This window comes from Mauremys mutica, chromosome 5, assembly GCF_020497125.1.
Source record: "Mauremys mutica isolate MM-2020 ecotype Southern chromosome 5, ASM2049712v1, whole genome shotgun sequence".
Classification (NCBI taxonomy): domain Eukaryota; kingdom Metazoa; phylum Chordata; order Testudines; family Geoemydidae; genus Mauremys; species Mauremys mutica.
Genome location: NC_059076.1, coordinates 93,448,902 through 93,473,581, shown reverse-complemented (window position 1 = coordinate 93,473,581; position 24,680 = coordinate 93,448,902). Strand labels below are relative to the sequence as shown.

Sequence of the window (24,680 nt, the reverse complement as noted above, 5' to 3'; positions counted from 1 at the left end):
AAATAAGAACATTTCGCTCTGTTTTCCAGGGGGTTACTGCTCTCTTTTGAGGGCAGGTGACACAATAGATATTGAGCAAATAAAGGCATTCAACAATAAATATGACATTAAAAATATCAACATGGAACCATTCACTTTTGCTAGTTCTTGTTTTTTATTCATTTGACTTGATTAGTGTGTTCCTAAAGTCAGATTCTAGGGCTGAAATATATACTGAATGTTCCTGGGGATTGTCTTGTTGGGGAATGTACATATTAGATTTCAGTTAAACCCTTTTAAATTGTGCCTGAGAAGTGGCATTGTAAAGAATGACTGAAATTCCTGAGCAGTAAGTGTTTTCTAGGTATCCCTTGACCAGGCTACTTAGTGCGTTGATGGTAAGGACTGAAATCTTCTACTTGATATGATTTTCTGTAGTGAGCAGAGGGCAGGTGTGATATGCTCATAGTATCTTGTGTTAGTGAGGAGATATGCTGCTGGATTCTAATTTCCTCAGCAGCTGTCAGGCCCACGTAGATTGTATTGTTGCAGTTCAGGCAGGAGATGACAAAAGCATGAATTACCAAAGCCAGGTCATTATTCACAAGGATAGGACATGACTTCTGGCCAGGGAGAGATGGTAGAACATATGACTTGTAAGGTGCTGCTATGTGAGAGTTTAGCTTCAGCAAGGAATCCAGGAAAGCCTCCTAAATTGCACAGTGCCTACAAACTCTTCTTGGCATTTTATTTTACCTTCCAGTATAACCGAAGTCTTACAGCGGCTTAACGTCAACCAGCTTTTCTTCATCCAAGAACATATCTCAGCCAAGCATTGGGTTAACTTGGTGACAGAGATCATCCAGAGGTCCCTACACGTGCAGTTGTGCCCAGTGTCCTCTGCAACTGCAGGGTTTGGAGACAGATCCTGCCAAGATATAACTTGGGAAGGCTGCATCTTCATTTCTAGGCTGCAACTACACTGAAGACTTTGGCCCAGGTATTTAGGTGTTGCTGTGCTCAGCGTTGCAGTGATCCCAACCGTCTGGTTTTAGACTCCAAAGTGCCTAAATCCCTTTTTGGGGAAGAAGATTTAGGCTCCTAAATCAGTTAGGTGTTGTGACACTGAGCTCAGCAATGTCCAAATACCTTTACGAATCTGGGCCTTTTAGCAGTTTACCCATCATTAGTCTAGCGCAGTGCAGTTCTGCTGATGCTGATGGAAGCACTAAAGTACATTCGAGGTCTGGCATTTTTACAGTATAATCTAGACATGCTGTTTTAGTGTGTTTTTTTTTTTTCACTATAGATAGGCATGACAATAATTTTATTTTATAATTTCAGCAGATAATATTGTTTAAATTGATAAAAATTGAAAAAATGCTAAAAAATGTGCACAGTTGCAGGAAATTATGGGGGTCAGACAATTATTGCATGAAAGTAGATGTTGAGATTCAAAAAGTTAAAGCTTTATAAACCATTAAAACACAACTTTTCAGCATCACATGTCAAAATATACAAATAAATACCCTTAAATGAACAAATTACACCTGTTTTTACTATTCATTCATAGGGAATTTGTAACAAGTCTAAATCACTGGATGTTGACTCTATACTCTGCCTATCTGTACATTTTGGTTATCATCTATGGAAATGTATTTATGTTTGTGTGTGTGGGGGCGGGGGGTATAGAGAAATCCACATGTACCAATTAAAAAAATCTAATCCTTCCAAGCCTGCTTATAGTCACCCATAGTAACTAGCTAGGAACGGAGTTAGATGACAGTGTTAAAAAGGCCTACACCAATATATTCAACCTTTTCCACCTTTGCTAACACTGATGCCAAGGTTGCACTGATGTTTAACCAATAGTGGAAGAATTGCTAACAATTTTCAGTGTCATCAAGGCCACAATGTGGAGTAGCTGTAGCAAGTACTTTATTCCTTGCTGGAAACAACTATTGCAAGACTGGCCTTTTTTTTTTTTCCTTTGATTCTCTGCATCAAAGTGATTTTTTTTACCCCTCCCCCCAGAGGGCAATGGTGGGGTAGAGATGATCCCTTTGAAATTCAATGCTTTACATCTGTTTATTATATAATGACTTTTGTATTCAACAGTGGATTCAGTTCTAATGGAGCGAAGCTTCATTATAAGAAGAGTGAAAGTCCACTAAAATGCACTCAAGCAATTTTGGACTTGCAAACTCCCTTCATATGGAAGTAGAATCATTATATATGATCAATTACGATCATGTTCCACTGTATCTACTTGTAAACATTTGAATCCAGCTTTGCTATCCACGGGGTCATATTTGTGGAGAGGAGTCAGTGAAAATTTAAACATATTTCTTAGGCCATGGCTACACTTGCAAATTTGCAGCGCTGCAGCAGGGTGTGAAAACACACCCACTCCAGCACTGCAAATTGCGGCGCTGCAAAGCGCCAGTGTGGTCAAAGCCCCACGCTGTTCCCCACAGGGAGGTGGAGTACGGACAGCGCTGGGAGAGCTCTCTCCCAGCGCTGGCGCTTTGACTACACTTAGCGCTTCAAAGCGCTGCTGCGGCAGCGCTTTGAAGTGCAAGTGTAGCCATAGCCTTAGATTGAAAGAAAAGGGATTATTTCATTATATTTTGTAATACTACTTTCATATTGGTGAGTCTTCTGATATTGATGGTGGAAATTACACTATTCTGTTGTCTTCTGATTTTCTAGTATCTTTTGTAGATAATTTCCAGATTCATAGAATATCAGGGTTGGAAGGGATCTCAGGAGATCATCTAGTCCAACCCCCTGCTCAAAGCAGGACAAATCCCCAGACAGTTGTTGTTTTTTTTTTTTGTTTTTTTAACCCCGTTCCCTAAATGGAACCTTCCAGGATTGAACTCACAACCCTGGGTTTAGCAGGCCAATGCTCAAACCACTGAGCTATCTCTCCCCCCATAGTGTTTCATTGCTATGCCCATGAGCCTTTCTTCTTTTCTAGGTTTTTCAGACCCTTGGGGCTAGAGTCACAAAAGGGTTTAGGTACCAAAGTCCAACGTTTACGTGCCACTGGCATTCACTAAACTGCTGCTCAGCTGCTGCCTAATCACCTTTGAAGGGTAGTATTTAAGGCCTCACCCTCTCATCATTTTGTACTGGTTAACTTAGACAGCTCTCCACCAAGCATGCTGGCTTCTGTGAATCCCTTTTTTGTGACACCTAACTCTCCCTATGCATTGTGTGAGGAGCCAACTCGGGCTTGTGAATTCCACTAGGTGGCAGGGGGCTTAAGTCCCCCTTGGGAATCTAGCCTTCAGTGTAGTTGTTTGATTTCCTAATCTTGCTGCCACCAGCTCCATTTCTACAACTTTTGTCAAAATTGTTATCATGCTAATTTGCTTAGTTAGGTGTGCTGTAAAAGTGCTTTGTCACATTTGAGTACAACTGGTGATGAAAAGAAATACTGAAAAAACACGGAGTCATGAGAAAGTTAATAATGTACACCTCTACCCCGATATAATGCGACCCAATATAACACGAATTCTGATATAACGCAGTAAAGCAGTGCTCCGGGGGGGAGGGGCTGCGCACTCGGGCGGATCAAAGCAAGTTTGATATAACGCGGTTTCACCTATAACGCGGTAAGATTTTTTTGGCTCCCGAGGACAGCGTTATATCGAGGTAGAGGTATATGTGCATTCTCTGAGTGTCACTGTACTTGAGCATGTGTAACGAAAAATATTTTCAGGTTTATTGAACCAGCCTCTGTGGCAAATAAACTTTAAATTGTATTTGCCATAGTAATAACATGTGCTGGACTAGTTCTCTGACGTATTGGTTAATTTTTAAGGCTTTGTAGTGATCTCATAATTAAAGTCGCACTGGAAAATCTGTTTTCTTTTTAGAATATTGGCTATGTGGCAGGTAAAATGATCAGCTGTTAAATGAGTTGGTTCCTGCAGTTTTAGTCAATAGTACCACACCTGACCACAGAACAAATGGTCCTGATTAACAATAATTGGCATCACTATTGGCAGTATATTGAATGGACACCAAACTACCTCCTAACCCCTAAATTGGCCTATTTCAGGTTGGGACAGAGTGGGGAAGGTTGTACTACTACTAAATGCTTTAGTCTCCATTCTTGTAATTCCAGCATAATTCAAAAACATGAAATTAAATGATTGTTTTTTAACTTGACAATAGCCAGTGTGTCATCCTAGTAAACAGTGATGTGAAACACCTAGGTTTGAATCCCAGAACCAGCCCTGGTAACAAGCCAGTGCAACTCTGATTGAAGCATTGGGAGTGTTGCCAATTTAAGTTAGTACTGAATTTGTTTTTTTGTCTGATTGCCCATCCAGAAAGAAGCTGGGACTACAGATCCCATCTAGGGGCTTGAGGAAATAATTTTAAGTACCAATATTCTCCTTTTCAGTTAAGGAGCATTTTTCATTATGGCTCTTGTATGTTGTTTTGTTTGTTAAGCAAAGTAAACAAGGATATCAACACAAAGTTAGAAATTAAGTTTAGTAGTCAGTTTTTGCTGTCTCAGAAGCAACAAAACACTGGCTGTTGAGTTAACTTGTTTTTATAAATTTCAGAGTGCAACAATGACTTAAAAAACAAACAGTATTTTCAAAACTGGTGGACATTACAAATCATATTACAACAAATTTAAAGGCTAATCAAATGTTGTATCTAAAATATCTTATACTATTGTGCCAGATAAAAAGAGAGAAAGAAACCTTGATAGAGATTTTTTTTTGAAGCATTCTTGGATGTTTAGGCACGTCTTTCATCATTTTAATGGAAGACGTGTCTAAACAACCTAGTCATTGTAAAATATGAGTCCTCATTTTTGCATGCTAAGGACTGAATCCTGCTCCCAATATACCCAAAGTATACTCATATACTTTGACTTCAATAGGTGCAGGTTCCAAACATGGTGAAAAATTGAAAATACAGTACTCTGAAAATATCTAGTTTGCATAATTTGTGTCACCTTATAGTGGAAAGTTGACATTAAGTTATCTCTTAGAGTATTTTTGCTTAGCAGTCATATAAAAGACTGCTGGGACATTGGCTATACTTCAAAGTGCTTTTTCACTGGAACCTGTAGGTACACATAGTAACTAGCTTGCATTTTCTGTTTTTAAGTGCTCCACCACCTTCTGCAAATGAAGAGGAAGCTGCTGAAAATGGTGTAGTGAAAACGGTAATTTTAAATATATATTACAGACATATTCGTTAGTACGCTTTGCTTTCACATGGGGCAATGATAATTTCAGTGACTAAAGAACTTTGCCAAAGTAACTGATTTTACACATTAGTTCGTAAGTTCTGTCACTTTGACTAATTTTCAGTTCATTTTTTATATGCAGTGCTTGCCAGAAATTTCTTAATACCCAAAACAGTATTTATTGTGTGACCTTGTGCATGTCTCATAGGTTAACCCCTCACTAAGAATTACCTTTAAAATAGGTCTAACAATGACAGGTCTAACAGGGATGTTGAAGCTTACCTAATGTTTGGAAAGTGTTTTGTGGTTGTCCAATTAAAAGTACTGTGTAAATGCTAATTACTATTAGTGCTGCAAACGTTGTTTTTTTTGGGGGGGGGGTAATTCTGATTTTGTAAATGAACAGTAGTTTTAATATTTTGGATACACGGAGACAACTAATTAGTACAATGTTTTAAATGTGTATGCATGTTAATACTAATTTTTAATACCGTCTGCCCCTTTCCCCTTTTGCATCTCCAGGCAGTTAACTTATATGCTACATGGAAGAACTGTATATTAAGACATTTTAATAAAATTAGGGTTATCAAGGGAAAAGGGGGAATAGGAAGGGTATACATATAGGGTCAACTGCAGTCTAAAAAGCATGCCTTAATGTTATAAATTCTTGAGTAATAGAAAAAAAAATCAAATAACTTATTCAAGGACTGTTATTGGTATACATTGACTAAGTTATTTGATGAGTAGTATTCACCGAGCTATAGAGAAAAGAAATTGTTTATGTAAATTATTTAATGAAAATTTGTGGTGTTTGCTGAATTTTGTGTACCTGAACATTGTTTTTACCAGCATTTGTATATATTAGTATTTGATTTGCTGTGAATGTGTATTTAAAGATGCAGAGAACTTGGTCTCTTATATTTTTATGTTCTTTCCGTGTTGAGCAGATGACAGTAGAGCTGAACTGTTATGGATTAGGTAGATAAACCGTGGTCTTGAGTAGCCAAAGCCAGTTTTTTTTTATTTTGCAAAATGTTACATTTCACAAATAGCATATTGACATTCAAGATACATAAGTCTTATCACCCCTTTGCATCCAGATATCATCAACGTTAACATAGACTCAATGGATAAGTTGGGTTTTCCTGGTAGGACCCTGTTGTGCTAAGCAGTAAATGCCAGCTGTAAGCCAAAAAATATAAATTAATGTGTTAAGGTTAATTTGTTTTTCCACCAAAGTTTGCTGGAATGGACACTTAAGTCTGTGATATTTTAGGTAAATATCTGATTGTACCTTTTGTCTGTTTTTGTTGAAGAAGGTGACAGAGGCTGAGGATGACAGTGACAGCGACAGCGATGATGATGATGAGGATGATGTTCATGTCACCATAGGAGATATTAAAACAGGAGCTCCACAGTATGGGTAAGTTATTTTCAGTACCTGAATATTAAGTGTTTGACTCGGAGCTTGCAGCAAGTATAATGCTTGAAATAGATGACAACTAATTTGTTCTGTGTGCTTCTATGTAGCCTTTTCATCTGGTTAACCAATTAAAATTTAATTATCAAGTTGATCTGAAAACAGAAAACTGTAAAATAAAATTTCTGCAAGGAAGAACCAGCAGGTGGGTTACATTTTCACTTTCTGAAAAACCCAGGGTGGATTTGATTTAAATCAAATCGATTTAAATCACTAGTCAGGAAGACTCAATTTAATCATAGATTTCTACATAAAAGTGCATTCTTGTTGGTTGTTATAACCTTAATACATATTCTTCACAACTCAGCGATAGATATAGGTTTCATTTTTAGAAGGTACACACTATACATTTTTAAGTGATTTATTTTGAAAACTTTTCAGATTAGTTTTACAGCTATATCAGAAAATGAATGATTGGTTATTTCATTTACCAAAGGTAATTGAAGCAGATATTTATGAAGTCATTGGGAGGTGAACTATTTCCAATTCAACAGGTTAATCATTAATATTTGGAGGATTTTCTTGCCATGCTGTATTAGGAGGAAAATATCACCAGACAGACATTTACATTGTTTTATTTAACTAAAACAACGTTATGTATTTTGGATTTTTTTCTTCAGCAGCAGACATATATATTTTAACAAAATAAGCATATGAATTTTTGAATTTAGTTAAATATTCACGTTTTTTAAAATCAGGTTTGTTTTTATTAAAATTGTTTTAAACTAAAATAGTTAAATGAAATATTAAAAAAAAATTAAGTCAACTATATCAGCCAGGTCAACATGAGAAACTTAAAATATTGGCTTCTGCAGCTAACTCAGTCACCTTTATCTTCATTTTCCTGTTTGTTCATAATCTGGAAAAGAAAAACAAGCTTTCCTGCTTTTTCAGGTCCCAAACGATTTCTCAATTTGGAATGAATTAGTCCAAAGGAAGAAAATATTCTTTCTACACCGGCAGAAGAAGCTACTGCTGTTAAAAGTGAGATTATCACTTCAGCAGTCTCTGAATCCAAGTGCTTAAGTGACTTCCACCAGTTCACTGGTGTGACTTTCTTTAAAACATCATCAGCAAACATATATTTCTTGAATGGTTCACCCTTAGCTCTGAAGTTTATTATAGTTGGCATTATGGAGGGATGATTGCTGAATGTCCTTGTCATAGCCAACTCCTCTTCTTCAGCAATTAAGGTTTGGCCCTGATACTGAGTATTGAGAATATTTGCAAGAAAATGAGTTGGTGGTAGTGCTTGTCCCATTCATTTTTTTAATGCTTGTAATTTAACTCTGTCATTACATATTTCTCTTTTTAAGATCTCACTGAGTTCCTTCCAAATTTCAACAGTGTCAGCAATAAAACAGCTATTTCCCTGCATTTTGTTCAAGGCTACAGAAATAGGCTTCAGGGTACTCAGCATGTGTTCAGTACTTCTCTTAAGCCCAATGTTGAGAACTGTGGCTGTGATCGTGCCTTCTATTTTTTTCATGTTTTTGTTCACAAACTGTTATCAGATTAGGCCAGTTCTTGATATGGTCCTCAAAACAGTCCACTGCTGAGTTTCATCACATGTCTTGTGGGAGAGTTAGCTTGGTTCCTCCCACTTTTTTCAGAGCAGCTGCTGCAAAGTGGTTGTTACAGAAGTATTTTGCAATTTCAACAACATTAGCCTTTATTTCTGGAACAGTGAAGTTTTGGCTAGGAGGTGCATCAAATGAGAACTGCAACCATATGTTATTAGCTTGAGACTCTCTTCTAAATAATTTCCTCTCATCTTAGATACATTTGCAGCATTGTCTGTGACCAAGCAGCATACTAGACATTTGAATTTTTTTTCATAGTTTGTTATAGCTTTTACTGCTACTTCTTGTAAGTATTCTGCTGTGTGTGCATTTCCTGACATATCAATTGTTTCTGTAAGGAAAACATTCCCTTCTTCTGTTGTCACACAAGCACGTACAACAGGATCATTGTGGACATTGCTCCACCCATCAAGACTCAGGTTAACAATTTTACCCACTACACATTTTGCACACTGCTCAATTTCTTTTTCATACACTTTATCCAGCAATTTGCCTGCGACATCTGCTCTGTTGAGTGGACTGTATCCTGGTCTTAATGCCTGAACCATGTTAATCAAGTGTGGGTTCTCAATCATATGGAAAGGAGAGTTTGTTGCATAAACAAACAGGGCAATTTTTTTCATCAGTTACCTCTTTTTGTAATCTGCTCATTCTTATCACAAACTTATCTATGATTGTTTCCGGATGATGGGGATTTTTTTTCCTTTTTGCTACAGGTTATATACAGTGGCTTTGTGACGTACATGATGTGACTGAAACACTATCATTGGCAGATAACTCTGAACTATAGAAAATGATGGTGATCTTGAAGGTGGATAGCCTCTGTGTTGAGGTTGGATTCTCCTAAACAAAATAAGTCAATGCAGTTATTTAATTATTATTACCATACTGCTCATTTAGTATTACTCATTGCGTTCTCTGACATTCAGTACTACTTTAAAGGTGAAATTGTAAAAGGAAGATCTGCCTATTTCAGCCATTTATTTTTTATCACAACTGCGTCTAAAATGATGTTACTCTATGGTACTAATTATATTTTTTGCTCAAACATGAAAATTCAAGAATAATCCAGAAGGAAGACAGGCAGTCCTTAAGAAAGAAGTATGAAATAAAAAAGTTTACCAACCTGAAGACCCTGCATATTCAGACATGTTCCTTTCATCATCTTCAACGCAGCTTCCTCCTGAGAAGGAACACTTCTCATGGTGATTTTTTCATTCGGGCAGCCAGGCCTTGCATTTCTTTGTTGCAGTGTTTGCATTTTGCACTCATGCCTGTCTTACCCACAGGTAGAGGAACTTAATTAAAATATTCCCAAACAGGGTCTCTTTTATGGCCTGCTAGCATTATAGGTTTTCCCTAGTGAGAGAATGGTATGGTAGATCTCAAATCAATGAAGGCTACACTCAGAAAGACCTCAAGACTTCTGGAATGTGCTGCTCAAACAGTTTTGCGTTTGTTTCTACTGCCTGTCCCTCCCTTCTCACATTTATCTCCAGACTTCTTCTCCTTGTCCAGATCTATTCCACCCCCAACAATCTTCTATTCATTGAACTTTTTGAAACTTTGCACTTTTAGAGAGAGGTAAGGGATTGACTCTGTGTACACAAATTTGCAGAGGGACAATAGGGTTGAGGTCTCTTATTTCTCACCTCTATTTATTTATTTATTTTATTTTAAACCATTTTTGGTATTAACAAGCATGTTATCTCTGGAGACACAAATCCACAGTTTGAGAACTGCAAAACTAAGCATCTCTGATGGTATCTTCTAGACCAGGGGTGGACAAACTACAGCCCGGGGGCCGCATCTGGCCCTTCAGACATTTTTAATCTGGCCCTCGAGCTCCAGCTGTGGAGCAGGGTCCAGGTCTTGCCTTGCTCCACGCATGCCAGGGCTCTGCGCGGCTCCTGGAAGCAGTGGCATGTCCCCCCTCCATGCTATGCGTAGAGGCAGCCAGGGGGCTCCACACATTGCCCCCGCAACTCCCATTGGCCAGCAACCGTGGCCAATGGGAGCTGCAGGGGAGCATAGGAGCTGGTGGGAGAACATGCCACTGCTTCCAGGAGCTGCTTGAGGTAAGCGCTGCCTGGAGCTTACACCCCTGACCTCCTCTTGTGCCCCAACTCCTTGCCCCAGCTCTGATCCCCCTCCTGCCCTCCGAACCCCTCAGTCCCAGTCCAGAGCACCCGCCTGCACTCCAAACCCCTCATCCCCAGCCCCACCCAAGAATCCGCACCCCCAACCAAAGCCCTCACTCCCTCCCGCACCCCAGCCCCCAATTTTGTGACCATTTATGGCCCACCATACAATTTCTATAGCCAGATGTGGCCCTTGGGCCAAAAAGTTTGCCCACCCCTGTTCTAGACTGAGCACTGAGTCTCATTGGGTAGACAGAAAGATTAACCTAAATAATCTATACCGAAGCCCCTGGAACCCCATAAGATTGGGTCCCTAATCCATGAACTATTGGAACTCATTTACAAAACTTTTCTTAAGCATTACATGAATATATTGTCTCCTACTATAGAATTAGAATTTATCATCATGGAATAGAAATTAGATATCTTGGAGCTATAATGTATCTTAATTAAAACCATCTTTAGATAGGTTTTTTCCCCTCAAAAAGCATTTGATCAAAAAAAATCAGATTTTTTTTTTAATCATACATTTTTATCCACCCTGGAAAAAGTTGCATTGCAGAAACATATGGGGGCTGAGACCAAGTTTTAATTAAGTGGCAATATAACCAAATTAGAATTTTAGGTTAATATTTATGATATATTGACTTTTCCTTTGCAAACTGGAAAGTATTATGCACAAAGAGAACATTAAATATGTTCTCAGTCCAGTTTCTTGTGGACAAGGTGCATATTAAAACACCATCATAGCTGGCATTTTTGTGCTGTTCATAGAGGATTTAGTGGACTTCAGGACTGAACTGGCAGTCCTTAGAGATGGTCCTTCAAAGTTAGGGCTCAGGCACATGGTTGGGCTGTGTAGAAAAATTTGCATTATCACTGTCCTGTATTTTTTTTTTCCTGTGAATAGAGGACTTCATTTTCATTTTCTGCTACCCCAACAACTTTAAAGAGCACTAAGTTCACTTAAAATTATGGAATACAATTTTCCAAGTGAATTATGTATTTACACGGATTCTGAAGGAAAAGCACCATTAAAGAATGGAAAGTCTGCTTTAGGGTTGCTGTACATGTGTAGAATAAAATTCTGTTAATCTAATGCCTATGATAATACTGAGCCAAATTCTGCTTGCCTTTCTCACATGTGTAGTCCAGTTGACTATTTACATGAATAGAACTAGTAGGGTTTAATGCTGAATGTGCTGCAGTAGTACATTTTCAAGGCATAATTTACTGGGTTATGTACACTATCTTAACAGTCTTATGTACACAGTCTTAACTTTAGAATTATGTTGTATATTCTTCAGTTTTGCAAAGTGTTCAATATTCCAGAGCTTTAAGTATTTCATATCTTAAAATAACAAAATTTGCGAAACTGGGCAGTATTAAAAAACACCAACTCTGTCATCAATATTTGTGATTGTCATTTCAACAGCATACTGCATGTTCTGTAGCTGGTCACCTTTGGATAAGGAGAACCTGGGAGTTGGGGGAGGGGGGGAGATAGGAAGGTTAGGATTACATTTTTAATGGGCAGAGTCTCCCTCTTACCCCGAGTACATAGGTTTATTAGCATATTATACTAAAGCTTATTCAACTGAGTACAAGGAATTTTAAATAAAATGATGATTTTTTCTAAAAAGCCCTTCCAGAACAAGGTTATACAATGAATTTGTCACCCACTCCTGCTTTTATGCATGGGAAAAAGATTTTAAAATTAATTCAGTTTTAGTTTATTTAAACTTTAGTACAGAAAGTTATTTTACAAGCTTAAATTGTCTCCATGTATAATATTTAGTTTTGGCCATTGATACGAGAACTATAACATTTTCTCAGCAAAGTCATATACTGATGTAGCATGTCATACCAGAAGAAAAGTGCTATTTGTCAGTCTTTGCATTATTGCAATGGAAATTACTTTTATTTAAGAAGAGAACTGGAATGAGAAGGATGTTGCAGGGTAGTTAAACAGGAAATTGTACCCTTCCTTTTACTTACCAAGATTATCTGGAAGATTCTCTGCACCTTGAAGTCTTTAAACCATGATTTGAGGACTTCAATGGCTCAGACACAGGTTTGATACAGGAGTGGGTGGGTGAGATTCGGTAGCCTGCATTGTGCAGGAGGTCAGACTAGATGATCATAATGATCCCTTCTGACCTTGAAGTCTATGATTCTAATAAAAGTGCCCTCACTATCTTTAGGAGCAAATACTACCTGTGGGGATGAGCCACTTGCACACATCCTGGGGTAGAATGTGTTCCTTTGGTATCCTGAGTTACACCACCAGTACTGGGCCTTGACAGCACTCTATTACTAGAGCAATGTAGTGTCTTGTTTATAGTTAATGCATATTTATATATGCACTGGAAGCTCAAGATCTGTTGGTATCTGTGAAGAAAGTTCTATTGGCCTAATTTTTGTTCTTTGTTTTTGTAACATATTGTTAGTGTAAAAGTATGAGATATTTGTTTAATTTACTGAGGAGTATTTGAGATGGTACAAAATAGCATTATCAGCAAAAGACACAAGGGTATGTACTTATTGAAACTACAGTAACCTTTCAGTCAGTTTTAATAAATGCTTATTCTTCCTGCTTCAGTACAGATTAAATGATAATACTGAAACAACAGAGAATCTTAACAGTATTCTCCAGTCCTAGTCCCCTGGCATCCTCTGTATTCCTAAGTGAGCCCTTTTTCTTTTTTTTTGGTCCTATCCATTCTTGAGGCTCTGTCATGGTCACTATGCTTTCAGCACCCAAAGTGTGATTCAGACTTCAGTGCCGTTTATTCATTGGAGAAAAGTGCTATTGAGTGTTGGAGCAATGCATTCTCTTGCTCCTAGACTGATCTCTCTACTTCTGTGTTGTTAGTTTGGAGAGCTTGAGATTCAGAATGACAATCAAGTCTAGGTCCTCTTCTTGTTTCTGGATATAGCTAACCATTTTTATCAGTTTTCTCTATCTAATTCAGTTTTGTTAATTTGTTGAAGATATGGAACAGCTCCTGTGAATCTCAACATCAAGACAGGAGGTCGAGTTTATGGATCATCTGGTAAAAAAAAAAAATGTTTACAGATTTATATTAATAGAAAATGTAACAATTGTATTAATCTGTAGTAGTAGCACATACTCTGTTTTTAGTAACAATTTTTGCATAAAGTTTCTGTACAGTGTTAGTGAATTAGACAAATATAAAATCTTAAACATTTTAATCCATTAGCTTTTAACGCAGAGGCCCCCAAACTGAGGTTTGCTCCCCCCTAGGGGAAAACGGAGGAACGTTTGGAGGGGCAGGACCCAGGCCAGCTTCCATGGGGGGCAGGGAGGGAGTACCACCCAGACTCTCTCCATTACTAGCTCTGCTCCAGCCCTGCCCACAGCCCTGGCCCCACCCTCAGCCTGGGCCCCTGGGGGGGAAGTGGAGTGAATAGGGGTAAGAGGGGGCACGACCCTGAAAAGTTTTGGGACCAATGCTGTAGAATATTAGATCAGCTGATATGTTCAGAATTAGGGTCTTAAAAATGGTATAGTTGCATTATGTATAATTTAATCCTAACATTTAAGGTAGTACAAATAATTAAAAATAATATAAATAGTATATTATCAATTGTACAGCAGAAGTCTTTGGAGAAACTTTGCCTTTGTATTTACCATCTACACCATAGGGCACTTAAAGGGTAACACTTGGTTCGCCTCTGTTGCTGATTTCTACTATTGCATCTCTCAGCTCTCTCGTAAAAATTCTGTTTGCATTCCAGCGGTGATGAATGAGCTACAACTACTTAGATAATATGAGTTAACAAGATGCATAACAGGTGTCATGACTTGGACCATTGTCTTCCCTTGCTATATATCTAATTTAGATGGTATACTGCTTGGAGAAGAAAAAAATTTTAACTGTCTGTAAAGTACCATGTATATCTACAAAATAATTATGATGGATCTGCACAAATTAGTGAGTCAAATTACATGGCAGATATATATATATAAATTTAAGATCCAATAAACAATGCTTGCATTTTGTTATAAAAATACTACTATATGTAAAGCTTTGGATGATATCTTCTTGAATGTAAAAGGGCCACGTGATGTCCCAAGTGCAGTTGGAAAAGGTGTGGTGCCACTTCAAGGCAAGGGCAGGGCACAGAGAAGACATAATTGGAGACTGCTCTGTGAGTGCATGCATAGAGCACAGCTCAGATTGCAGTAGAATGGTTTCAGCATGTGGCTGTTCAGGTGGTCTGTACCCTGACCTTTTGGTTTTGTGGCAAGGGTTGCCTGAGAGGAGGATTTGTGTTTCACAGGGACTTTTTTCATGTCATACACTTAAGTTTATTGGAAACTAGAAATAAATGTGATGCCTCTAAAACCAGTCCTCAAAACAGCAATTATATTAATTGAAATTTCTGATAAAACAAACATGTATAAAACTACTGTTTTATGAGCATGTACAGTAGTTAAAGTCTACAAAAATTAATTGCAGACCATGTAGTTGCTATTTATTCACTATAGGTAAGTTGGAAGGATAAAATGTGTTTAAGATAGTAAAGAAAATGATTTCATTTAGATTACAAGCTCTTTGGGGTAAGGATGCTTTCTTCTTACTTGTCTGTAAAATGCCTAGCACTCTAGTGCCGAATAATTTGTCAAAAATAAAATGTTAATTTTAGGAAAGTCACATGAAAAGTGTTGCATTTATTAACTTACCTCTGTAAAAGGGATTTTATGATTTTTGTTGCTTTTCTTTATAGGTGCAAAAGTCAAAGGAGTAGATCTTGATGCACCAGGAAGTATTAATGGTGTTCCACTGCTGGAAGTAGATTTAGATTCTTTTGAGGATAAACCTTGGCGAAAACCAGGTAATATTTCTGCATGACATTCTTACTGCATAATAATGTACACATCGGTTGAAATACAGCGATATTTAATAGATTACTTTTGATAGTTTTTACCCATAGAAGATTAATTTATTGGTAACGTCCTACAAATGGAAGTAATATACACAATTGTACTAATATTTAATTGTACAATTAATGAGCTAAATCAACCAGTCCTACTTGAAAAACCTGTAAAGGGAGTTACTTTGTTGAGAATGTATTAACCTACATGGAGTTCCAGGGTATCCATTGCAAATACCTGTCAACAGGTAGGGAGGAGAGGGGATGGGAGAAGGGGGCATAGCATATGCCCAGCTAAATTCATGGACATCCTGAGAGATCCATGACTGGAAAATCCAAAGTTCTCTGGGGTTGTTGCCATTGGCTGCATGTGCTACCAGAGATAAAGCAGAAAGTAATGTTACTAGCAGAAAAAGCTACATAGAATGGTTGGTTACCCCTTGGCTCTAGCCACTCTCCGATATATTTTATTCATGCAGGGGGCACCCACAGACTTTGAGGAGAAGGCTGACTCTTAGGGTCTGTGCATGTGTTCATTGTTTTCTGTTTACCCTTCTCCCCATACATATGGTAGAGCCAGATTTGGCCAGTATTTGTATTCTTTTCATCCCTCTGAACTGCTCATTGGAGTATTTTGTAAATTGCTTTAAAGATGGAAATGATGTCTTTACAAAGATGTAAGAGGCATAGTACTTTTTTATTATTATTTGAAGCCTGATCTCTGCAAAATTGGAATGTATAGCATCACCAGAATAGACATCAAATATATTGAACTATAGAAGGTTACATATTATTTGGTGTAAGAAATTTATAATTCTTAACATTGGGACTTTTCCCTGATTTCTGCTTCTTTCTGTTGCTATAAACAAAGCAGAAATAGAAAAGGAAAGATGAGTTATAATCCTTAATTCTTAGAATTTGTGCTTTTCTGTTTGAAGGTGCCGATCTTTCAGATTATTTCAATTATGGGTTTAATGAAGATACCTGGAAAGCTTACTGTGAAAAACAAAAGAGGATACGAATGGGACTTGAAATTTTACCAGTTACCTCAACTACAAATAAAATTATGGTAATTAATAACATTTTTGTGGTATTCCATAATATGTAAACACTTCCCCCCCCCAATAAAACTGTTATGGTGCTGTGTCACTGTTTGTGTGTTAGAAACCTCTTCTGTCTGGTACAATATCATTGTTAATAAGTTCATACCTTATCTTTCCTTTCCCGCCACCCAGAATCTTTCTCTTGTTTCATTGACTATTTGTGCGGATAGTGGCACTGCTAGGCTGTGACCATGTGTTAGTCATGATGTAGCCCATCAGTTCAAAGTTGTGTGGTATCTTAATGGGCAATGTGTTATTTAACTTAGGCCGAAGACAATTCTATGGAAGTAACACCAGGTGCAGAGATTCAAGATGGCAGATACAATCTTTTTAAGGTGAATTTTAGTAAACTTTCCTTGGTTGCTCTCATTTTTGTTGAGTATTGCTTCCCATACCACTCCCAAGTGATAGAGGCAAGATTGAAGTGGACATAGCTATTTTTCTAAGCTCTCATCTTACATCAGTGACTTTCAGTGTATCTCACAAACTTGCTGAATTAAAAACAAATTGTTTGTTTTGTCATCACTGCTGCAAGCATGTGAGTTAATGGCCTAGTGCACTAACAACTGCTAAGTGAAACTATACTTGCTTTATGTGGTGGTTTTATTTTTTTAGTTATAGTGCATTTATTTATGCAGGTTAAAGAATTCCTGCAGAGGTTCTGGAGAGGCTTTGGAGATTATGGCATGATATTTTACTCCACAGCCTTGTAGTTATTTTACTTTGTTTTGTACCCTTCATCCTTGATGAGTCTGAGATCTGAAGATGTCTTTTCTTTTAAGTTCTTCTGTTGTCTGATGTGAGTTAGATGTACTCTGCTTTATTTTCCATCTGATATTTGTCTAAATGAGGACAAACTGCGATAAGAAAATACCAGTATTTTAACAGAAAAACAACCTAGCTACCTGTTTTTATCTTCAGTAGACTGGCGTGAAACATTGACTTCAATTTTCTCTTTTTTTAAAGTCACTCTTTTAATACTTCAATTTATATTAAAACTACTTTTAATATAAATAAGTCTGTAGATTCAGTTGAAATACTAAAGTCATTTTATTTTGGTTGTTGAGTTATAATGTGTGGTAAGTATTTCATTCTTGAATTTCATTAAAACCAGTTCAGAACAGATCATTGCTGTTTCTCTATTCCATGCTACAGTAACAGAAACAGCAATTGTAGCCAGGGTAGGTTTTTTTTGTTTTTGTTTTAGGGCGCCATTTCTCACTCCTACATTGCTGTAGTGTCCACTAGTTTTCTTCTCTGTCTCAATGGGGATATTCTTTACAGTAGCTTCTGTAGCTTTTCTTACCCCCATGTTCATCATGTCAGAGTTCAGGAAATGCAAGGAGTGTGGTCTCCCATTGCAGCTAACCATTACAAGGTCAGACTCTCTTCTGGACCTGCTGCTTGCCCTGGTAGGGGGAGATTTAAGTGGTCTGACTCAGAGGCTGCCTCCCTTGAGTCTGGGGATTGAGGTTTGAAGCTCTAACAGGAAGACAGCCTGATCTATCACTGTTTAGGTAAGTATTTTCATTGTCTAAACACAGTAGAGTGTTTGCCATGTGTGTCTTTCAATTACGTGCCTTTTCTGGGAAAGAGAGGGATATGTACATATTTCCTATAGAAGTCTGAGGACAAAGACACTTTTTCTTTGAAGAATATAACTTCTGTCTGGGTTAGTACAGAATCTACCATTTAATATCAATCTTGTTAATTTCCCCATAATGGAACCATGAATGAATTACTTAAGAACAACAGCTTTTATTTGAATACAATTTGTTCATAACCACTCCAGACTTCGTATTTGAGCTACGATTACAATTAGAATGTGACAAAAACAATTTTGTAACTGTATGGTTTTAGTTATTGAAACAGCATTCTATGGCTGATCATTTGAAGGGTCTAAAACGGGTAGGCAACCTATGGCACGCGTGCCGAAGGCAGCACACGAGCTGATTTTTCAGTGGCACTCACACTGCCCGGGTCCTGGCCACCAGTCTCTGCATTTTAATTTAATTTTAAATTAAGCTTCTTAAACATTTTTAAAACCTTATTTACTTTACATACAACAATAGTTCAGTTATATATTATAGTCTTATAGAAAGAGACCTTCTAAAAACGTTAAAATGTATTACTGGCACGTGAAACCTTAAATTAGAGTGACTAAATGAAGACTCGGCACACCTCTTCTGAAAGGTTGCCGACCCCTGGCCTAAAACATAAAAGGGCATACATTTGGTTAGGATGAGAAAATAGAAAAAGCTGAGCAGAGTAATGAAGAACAGGCTTATTTTATCATTTTGTTAACATTTTTCATTCTCCATTGAAACTATAAGAGCCATATTATTTGCCTTCGTATTGTAGGTTTAGACTAGCCCTGAAGTAATTAACAAAATTAAATCTTGCAGTATTTTCACATTTTTCAGAATCGATGGGCCAGTAGAAATCTTTAGGGATTTTATCCTTCACCCGAAAAGTCTGTAATAATTAGTTATTAATTCAGTTTTTCTAGCTATTATGCTTTTTTATTTCTGGTTAAAAGTTAGGTCGATGAGCTACGGCAACATACATATTCTGGCTGAAAACTTGAACAATTATGCCACTCTTTTGCATGTTTGATTAGAAATTTTCTAATGTTAAAGTATTTGTTTAAAATCCAGTGTGACCATGGCAACAAAATGTTGAATACAAAATTACTTTACTATACGTGTAAATAGCTCAACCATGATTTCTCTTTAAGTCGATATCCTGTGAGGTTAAAGAATTCAAGATTGTCTATTATCATTACTAATTACTTAAGCGCTGAAAGTCTCTGAGGTGTTGTACATAAATGTGTAAAGGAAGATATAGTCCTTGCGTTAGACAACTTACCTTCTAAGGTTGGACTACTGTGCCTGTATGGAGCTCTGTTTAAGGCATTGGGGCTGTGCAAAGGCTCTGCAGTCCATTGCCATGTGAAAAGTTACAAGATCAGAGCCTATATGGAAGTATACCATGATTTAGCTACGTTCCCACATAATATTTTGAGATGTTGGGATCTAAACAATCATCCAGTAAATGTTGTTAATAAATGGAAATTGTTTTACAGATGTTAAGGACTGGAAAGTTGTGTGTCTTAGGTTTTTTTCTGGCTCCTAATTCCACTTTTGCTACTGCTTTTCCAAAGAGAGCCTCTGAAGAGGTGGTATGAGTGTGTCGCCAGCACCAGTTAGCATGTCCATTCCACTACTGAATCGCTGCTTCTTCTGTTTCTTTCATAGTGCTCACATATTTCCCTAACAAAATCTTTAGGATATTTTGCTTATATACTGTGCCACTGTCAGCTGAAAAATTGGTGGGGAAAAATAGGTATTATAGGTATTTGCATCTGAAGTACTTAAGATAGAAATCCTACAAAATTTTGCATTACTTTACAAACGTTTCTACATTTCTAATATTTCTTACTAAACTGTAAATGCCAGTAGCTGCATGGTTAAAGTACATAAATTGAATATTCTTGGTATGACTTTCAAAATAAAGTTGTTAGTCTCTAAGGTGCCACAAGTACTCCTGTTCTTTTTGCGGATACAGACTAACACGGCTGCTACTCTGAAACAGTGAAGTAATTAATTAGGCTGTAGTTACTGTCTCATTACATGGAGAATGTTTTCACCGTGTTTTGCTGTTTGTTTTTGATGTGAAGACTACATTCTATTGGTTTTCTTGATGATGAGCATCTTTGAAAATAACTTTGATATTTTAAATCTAAATGTTATTTTACAAAATAAGAGTCTGCAGGAAGATTAATTTAACCCAGATTTTATTGTCCTTGGTCATATGCCTTTAAAAAGTTACAAATTTTGATGTTCATTGATAAATGTGAAGCTCTTTAGTTTCCTTTTTTAATGTCAAAAACAATTTCTTGCAAGTAACACTTCCTTGTAAAATGTGGGATTTTATTAACTGTGCAAGAATAATAGTTTAATATTATTGAGGTTGTGAATCATGTGGTCTGTCTTTCCAGTGTGTATTGTTGTATCGAGTGATGGTACTGTTAAACTTCTGAGGCTGAGCTAATGAGGAAAATATTATTTTGAAGGTACAGCAGGGCAGAACTGGAAATATGGAGAAGGAGGTGGCAGTGCAGTTGACCAAAGCTGAGTTTACATCTCCTCCCCCACTGTTCAAATCAGGAATCCCGACAAACAGGTCAGTTGGACAGTCATAATTTCATAGCTTGTTGTAAAGTTTTTTCTTTTTAAAGGTTTTGATTTGTTGTAGAAATAATTTTTTTTTACTAGTTAAAAATATTCAAGGAAGCATGATCTTACTCAGTTTCAGTTTGTAACCAGTTCTGAGTGAATCATTTCTGTTTGTGCATGCAATGCAACTCCTGTGATGTTCCTAAAAGAAATGGTAGGATGACAGACCAGGAAAAAGTGATAGGACCAAACAGGACAACAATGAAAATCCCAATGTTGGTATCTCATATAGTATTTTCTACATAGTTAATTTGGCTCCCAAAGAGTAGAGTAGCCACCAAAATGTCTCTTCTTTACACTGCAGTATAAGCACTAACACACATTTTTTTTAAATAAAATTTAGAGTTGGAAAGCTAGAATAAAAACAACTCAGGGCTCCTGGTATCTAGTCCCCTCCCTGCAAGGTATCTCTTGCTTTCTTGCACTTGGTTGACAGTTAGCATACTTTTCTTGAAAGTGGAGGAAATAACTTCATTACTGTAGTATTGTTCCACACTTCCCTGGCTTGAATATGTACTACTTGTGTCCTTCTCCCTTCAACTCTAAGCTTTACTGTGTTTGTGATTATGAACTTGGCTGTCTTTGGAGTTCATGACTCTACTTTGTTCTAGTTATCAAATGGTCCTGAAGAGCAATTCTGCTGGCAACTCAAAAAACCTGAAGGCATTTTATCATAGTATCGTAGACGTTACAGATGATGGCAGTGGAAATATATTGAATCATCCAGTCCCACTCTTCCCCAATTCAAGGTTTTTTGCTATTCATTTTTTAGTACTATGTCAGGAGTAATTTTAAATATCCCAAAGAAGGGGGCTTCTATCACATTTTTGAAAGGCTGTTTAACAGGCAAATACATCTCTCTGTAAAGAAATCCTTGCTTGATTTTCAGCCAAAATGTTCCCCTCCTGTTGCTCTGAGTTATACTCCATTGTACTAAACTAAATAGTTCTTTGCTGTGCTTGGGGCTTACGCTGTTGAGATGTTGGTAGGTTATTTTCAAGTCCCTCCACCAACCTTTATTTATCCAAAAAACAGTATAACTTTTAAACTTTCCTCATTTATATATTCTTCCAGCCCCCTGACAATTTTTATTTCTCTTATATGAATTACCTGTAGTTTGTCTCTATTGATAACGAGATTCCCAGACTGAACACAGTATTCCAGGTGTGATTGCTTTAGAACTGTGCAGAGTACCATTGTTCCATGATATGATACCTTGTGTAACACAGCCCGTTATTGCATTGGTATTTTAAATACTTTAGATAGTGTTAATGAACGGCTATGAAATTAGACTTTTTTAAATACATATCCATTCAGCTTAAAATACATGGAAAATGTTGGTAGTGTAGATATGGATTGCATATTCTATGGATGTATATTATGAGTGTGCAGTTTTAGTTTAAGCACTGTATGTGTGTGTATTGAGATTGAATTTGTTACTTTGTAAGGAAAATCCCTGTGACATGCTGCAGATGGAATTAAAATTTCATGCCATGTCTCTTCCCTTTCCTAGTGTTCCCCTGCCTACTTTAATTTCCCCTCACATCCCTTATCTTTGAGTCGCAGCTTGCAGCTACCATATTCTGATTTTCCAGTGGTACTAAAGTCAGTAAACATTGTTGATTAATTAGAGGGGTTATTCTTGAGCAATTGAGGAGCACTCCTTTTCTTAAAGAGCCAAGTTTACTCCCCAACTTTTGATATCTTTGGGAGTAAAGATTGGAAATCAAACCTGGTTCCCTTGCATGGCAACAGAGAGCACAAATCAGCATGCCAGCATTTATATTTCTATCCAGCCTTCCCCATCAGAACATGTTTAGAATAGGTGTGTATATGGTGTGTCTGTATTTATATATAAACTTTGTTTAGATCATTGTAATTGCATGTCCTTATAATAGCAAAGCTAACTTTTTTTAGTATTTGATGTCTGCTATTTTAGGATACACTGAGTTATAAGTTGCCATGCCAAAAACAATGTTTCTTATAAGTGGTCAGATGAGACTTTGAAAGAAAAATATTTATAAATTATTATAAACAACTTAGTTTTGGATCATTTGCAATGCATGCTTCTACTTAAAACATTTTTGGTAGAATGCAGTAACAGCAGTACAAAGCTCATCACCACACCACCACCCTCCCTGCACCCTGTTTGTATGTGAGGGAAGGCTACTCTGAGTTTTTGTATTGCAAATTAGTGGGTTAATGAAAAAACTTGGAAAAACTATTTTAGATGTTATTATCCCTTAAAATAAGAGAATTTTAACTAGGTACTGATTATTTCAGGTGGTAGGATTGCACTGCAATCCCAGTCTGATGTCACTTGTTAAAAATTCCCAGTGTAGTATGAGGCTCCAGCAGTAGTGCTGTTTGTAAATTTGCTAGTAAAGCTTCTTGTCTTACATAAGAACTCCTGCTAGTTTTAACAGTAGATGATATGCTGGGTGGAGGGAGTGGAAGAATGACAGTGGAAATGGGAGTAGGGAAGAGAAGAGGCGCTCAAAGAACAGAAAAGGTAGAGACACAAGAAAAGAAAGACCTAGAAAATTTATCTCACCAGAAACAGCACCTCTTCTCAGTCACAGACAAGCACTGCTTCCAGAAAAGCCAGTTCAGGCATCGGGAAGTGGCAGGAGCGATATGGGAGGGCCGAATCACCTGAATTAAGGTAAGAAAAACAAAAAAATTAGGGCACAAACCTTATTTAACATTTTAATCCCTCCCTTCCCCCTCCGTCTCCCCATTTTTTATTTTTTATTTTTTTGTGTCATTGGTGGGACATTGTCCCCCTTAGACAGATTTTTGGAAATCTACCTAGTCAGGGCTGCCATGTGGTTTCCTGGATGTACTCTTGTGCCTAGATATTGCAGCACATATTTCCCGTTATTTGGGAGTCTGAAAACAGATGGTGGTTTGACCACATAATACATGTGTGAGAAGCAAAAATTGAAAAACATTTCATTTTAAAAATATTTTTTTCTCTAGTGTTTGAATTTAGAGCCTATTAATTACTTCCATCTAATGGCTTATCAGCTTGAAAACCCTAATACCCAAATAGTTTTCCCTCTAGTATGTAAATCAATAATAGTGGTCAGCCAGGAGCATGGAAATTGTTGTTCAAATGATACAAACAGAACTATCATTGGCTACTAAAAAGCTAAGAAGCAATTTTAGCCAGGTGGTAATAGGTTTCATTTGAAAAAAAAAAAAATCATGAATGTACATCATATGAATACTCCTGTATAATGGAAGACTTCCATTTGATTGAATATCTTCAGTGATATCTCATCTATTTATAGCTCACTTATTAGGTTTATTTAGAAACTGCAGTATAAATATCATGTAGAAGGTTAAAGATTATTGAATAATCTAACAATATGTACTTCTGAAAGAACTAGAACATTATGGAAGTCATCTAATAGATGTCTAAATAACACAGTATTTAGTTAGATATTTTAGCAGTTTAACAGAGACAGATAATTACAGGGTGAGTCTTGTTCTGTCACTGGGCTAGCTGTACCTCTGTCCGTTCTTTGGAGTCTCTGTGAGAGCTCAGGCCTCTGGCCTTTACCATTTCTGAGGTAGAATTCCATAGTTTGCCCACTGTCACACCAGTATCAACCGTAACTAATGTGGCAGGTCCTACTCAGGTATGACCCCGCAAGGGTTTCTCTTTCGGAGCCTATGACAGCATACACTTGCAGTAAGATGGAATCAGCTTCTTCAAAACAAAACATGATTTATTTTGCCCAAAGGGTACACAGTACTTAGATCAGTAGATATAAAGTAAGATGCCTTACATACATATTCCCTTGCCTAAGCTTAATCTCTCTATCCACAGCTCAGGTGGGTCTGGCGTATCTCCCCATCTCTGAGTTGGGAAAACCAGCCTACACTGCTTGTAGCCTTTTCCTTTTGTCTCTGAATGCATCCCCCTATCAGCTTATTTTTCCCCCCACTGACAGCACCCAAGACCAGCTCACCCCAAAAATGTCTTCAATTCCTGCCAGCAGCACTTTTTTAACTGGTCATA

General features: G+C 37.3%; 1 protein-coding gene across 9 annotated transcripts in view; it reads left to right on the top strand.

Annotated features, from left to right (window-relative positions):
- FIP1L1 (factor interacting with PAPOLA and CPSF1) overlaps positions 1–24,680 on the top strand; it is an 81,275-nt gene that overhangs the window by 2,725 nt on the left and 53,870 nt on the right. For 2 of the 9 annotated variants that reach the window (XM_045018152.1, XM_045018150.1), the window contains exons 3-11: positions 5,122–5,179; positions 6,520–6,626; positions 13,402–13,463; positions 15,163–15,270; positions 16,248–16,378; positions 16,679–16,747; positions 20,488–20,597; positions 21,262–21,399; positions 23,208–23,315. In XM_045018152.1, the coding sequence (XP_044874087.1) occupies positions 5,122–5,179; positions 6,520–6,626; positions 13,402–13,463; positions 15,163–15,270; positions 16,248–16,378; positions 16,679–16,747; positions 20,488–20,597; positions 21,262–21,399; positions 23,208–23,315 (891 nt within the window). The remainder of the gene's footprint in view (positions 1–5,121; positions 5,180–6,519; positions 6,627–13,401; positions 13,464–15,162; positions 15,271–16,247; positions 16,379–16,678; positions 16,748–20,487; positions 20,598–21,261; positions 21,400–23,207; positions 23,316–24,680) is intronic. The other 7 variants (XM_045018151.1, XM_045018153.1, XM_045018155.1 and 4 more) reach the window with 7 other exon arrangements.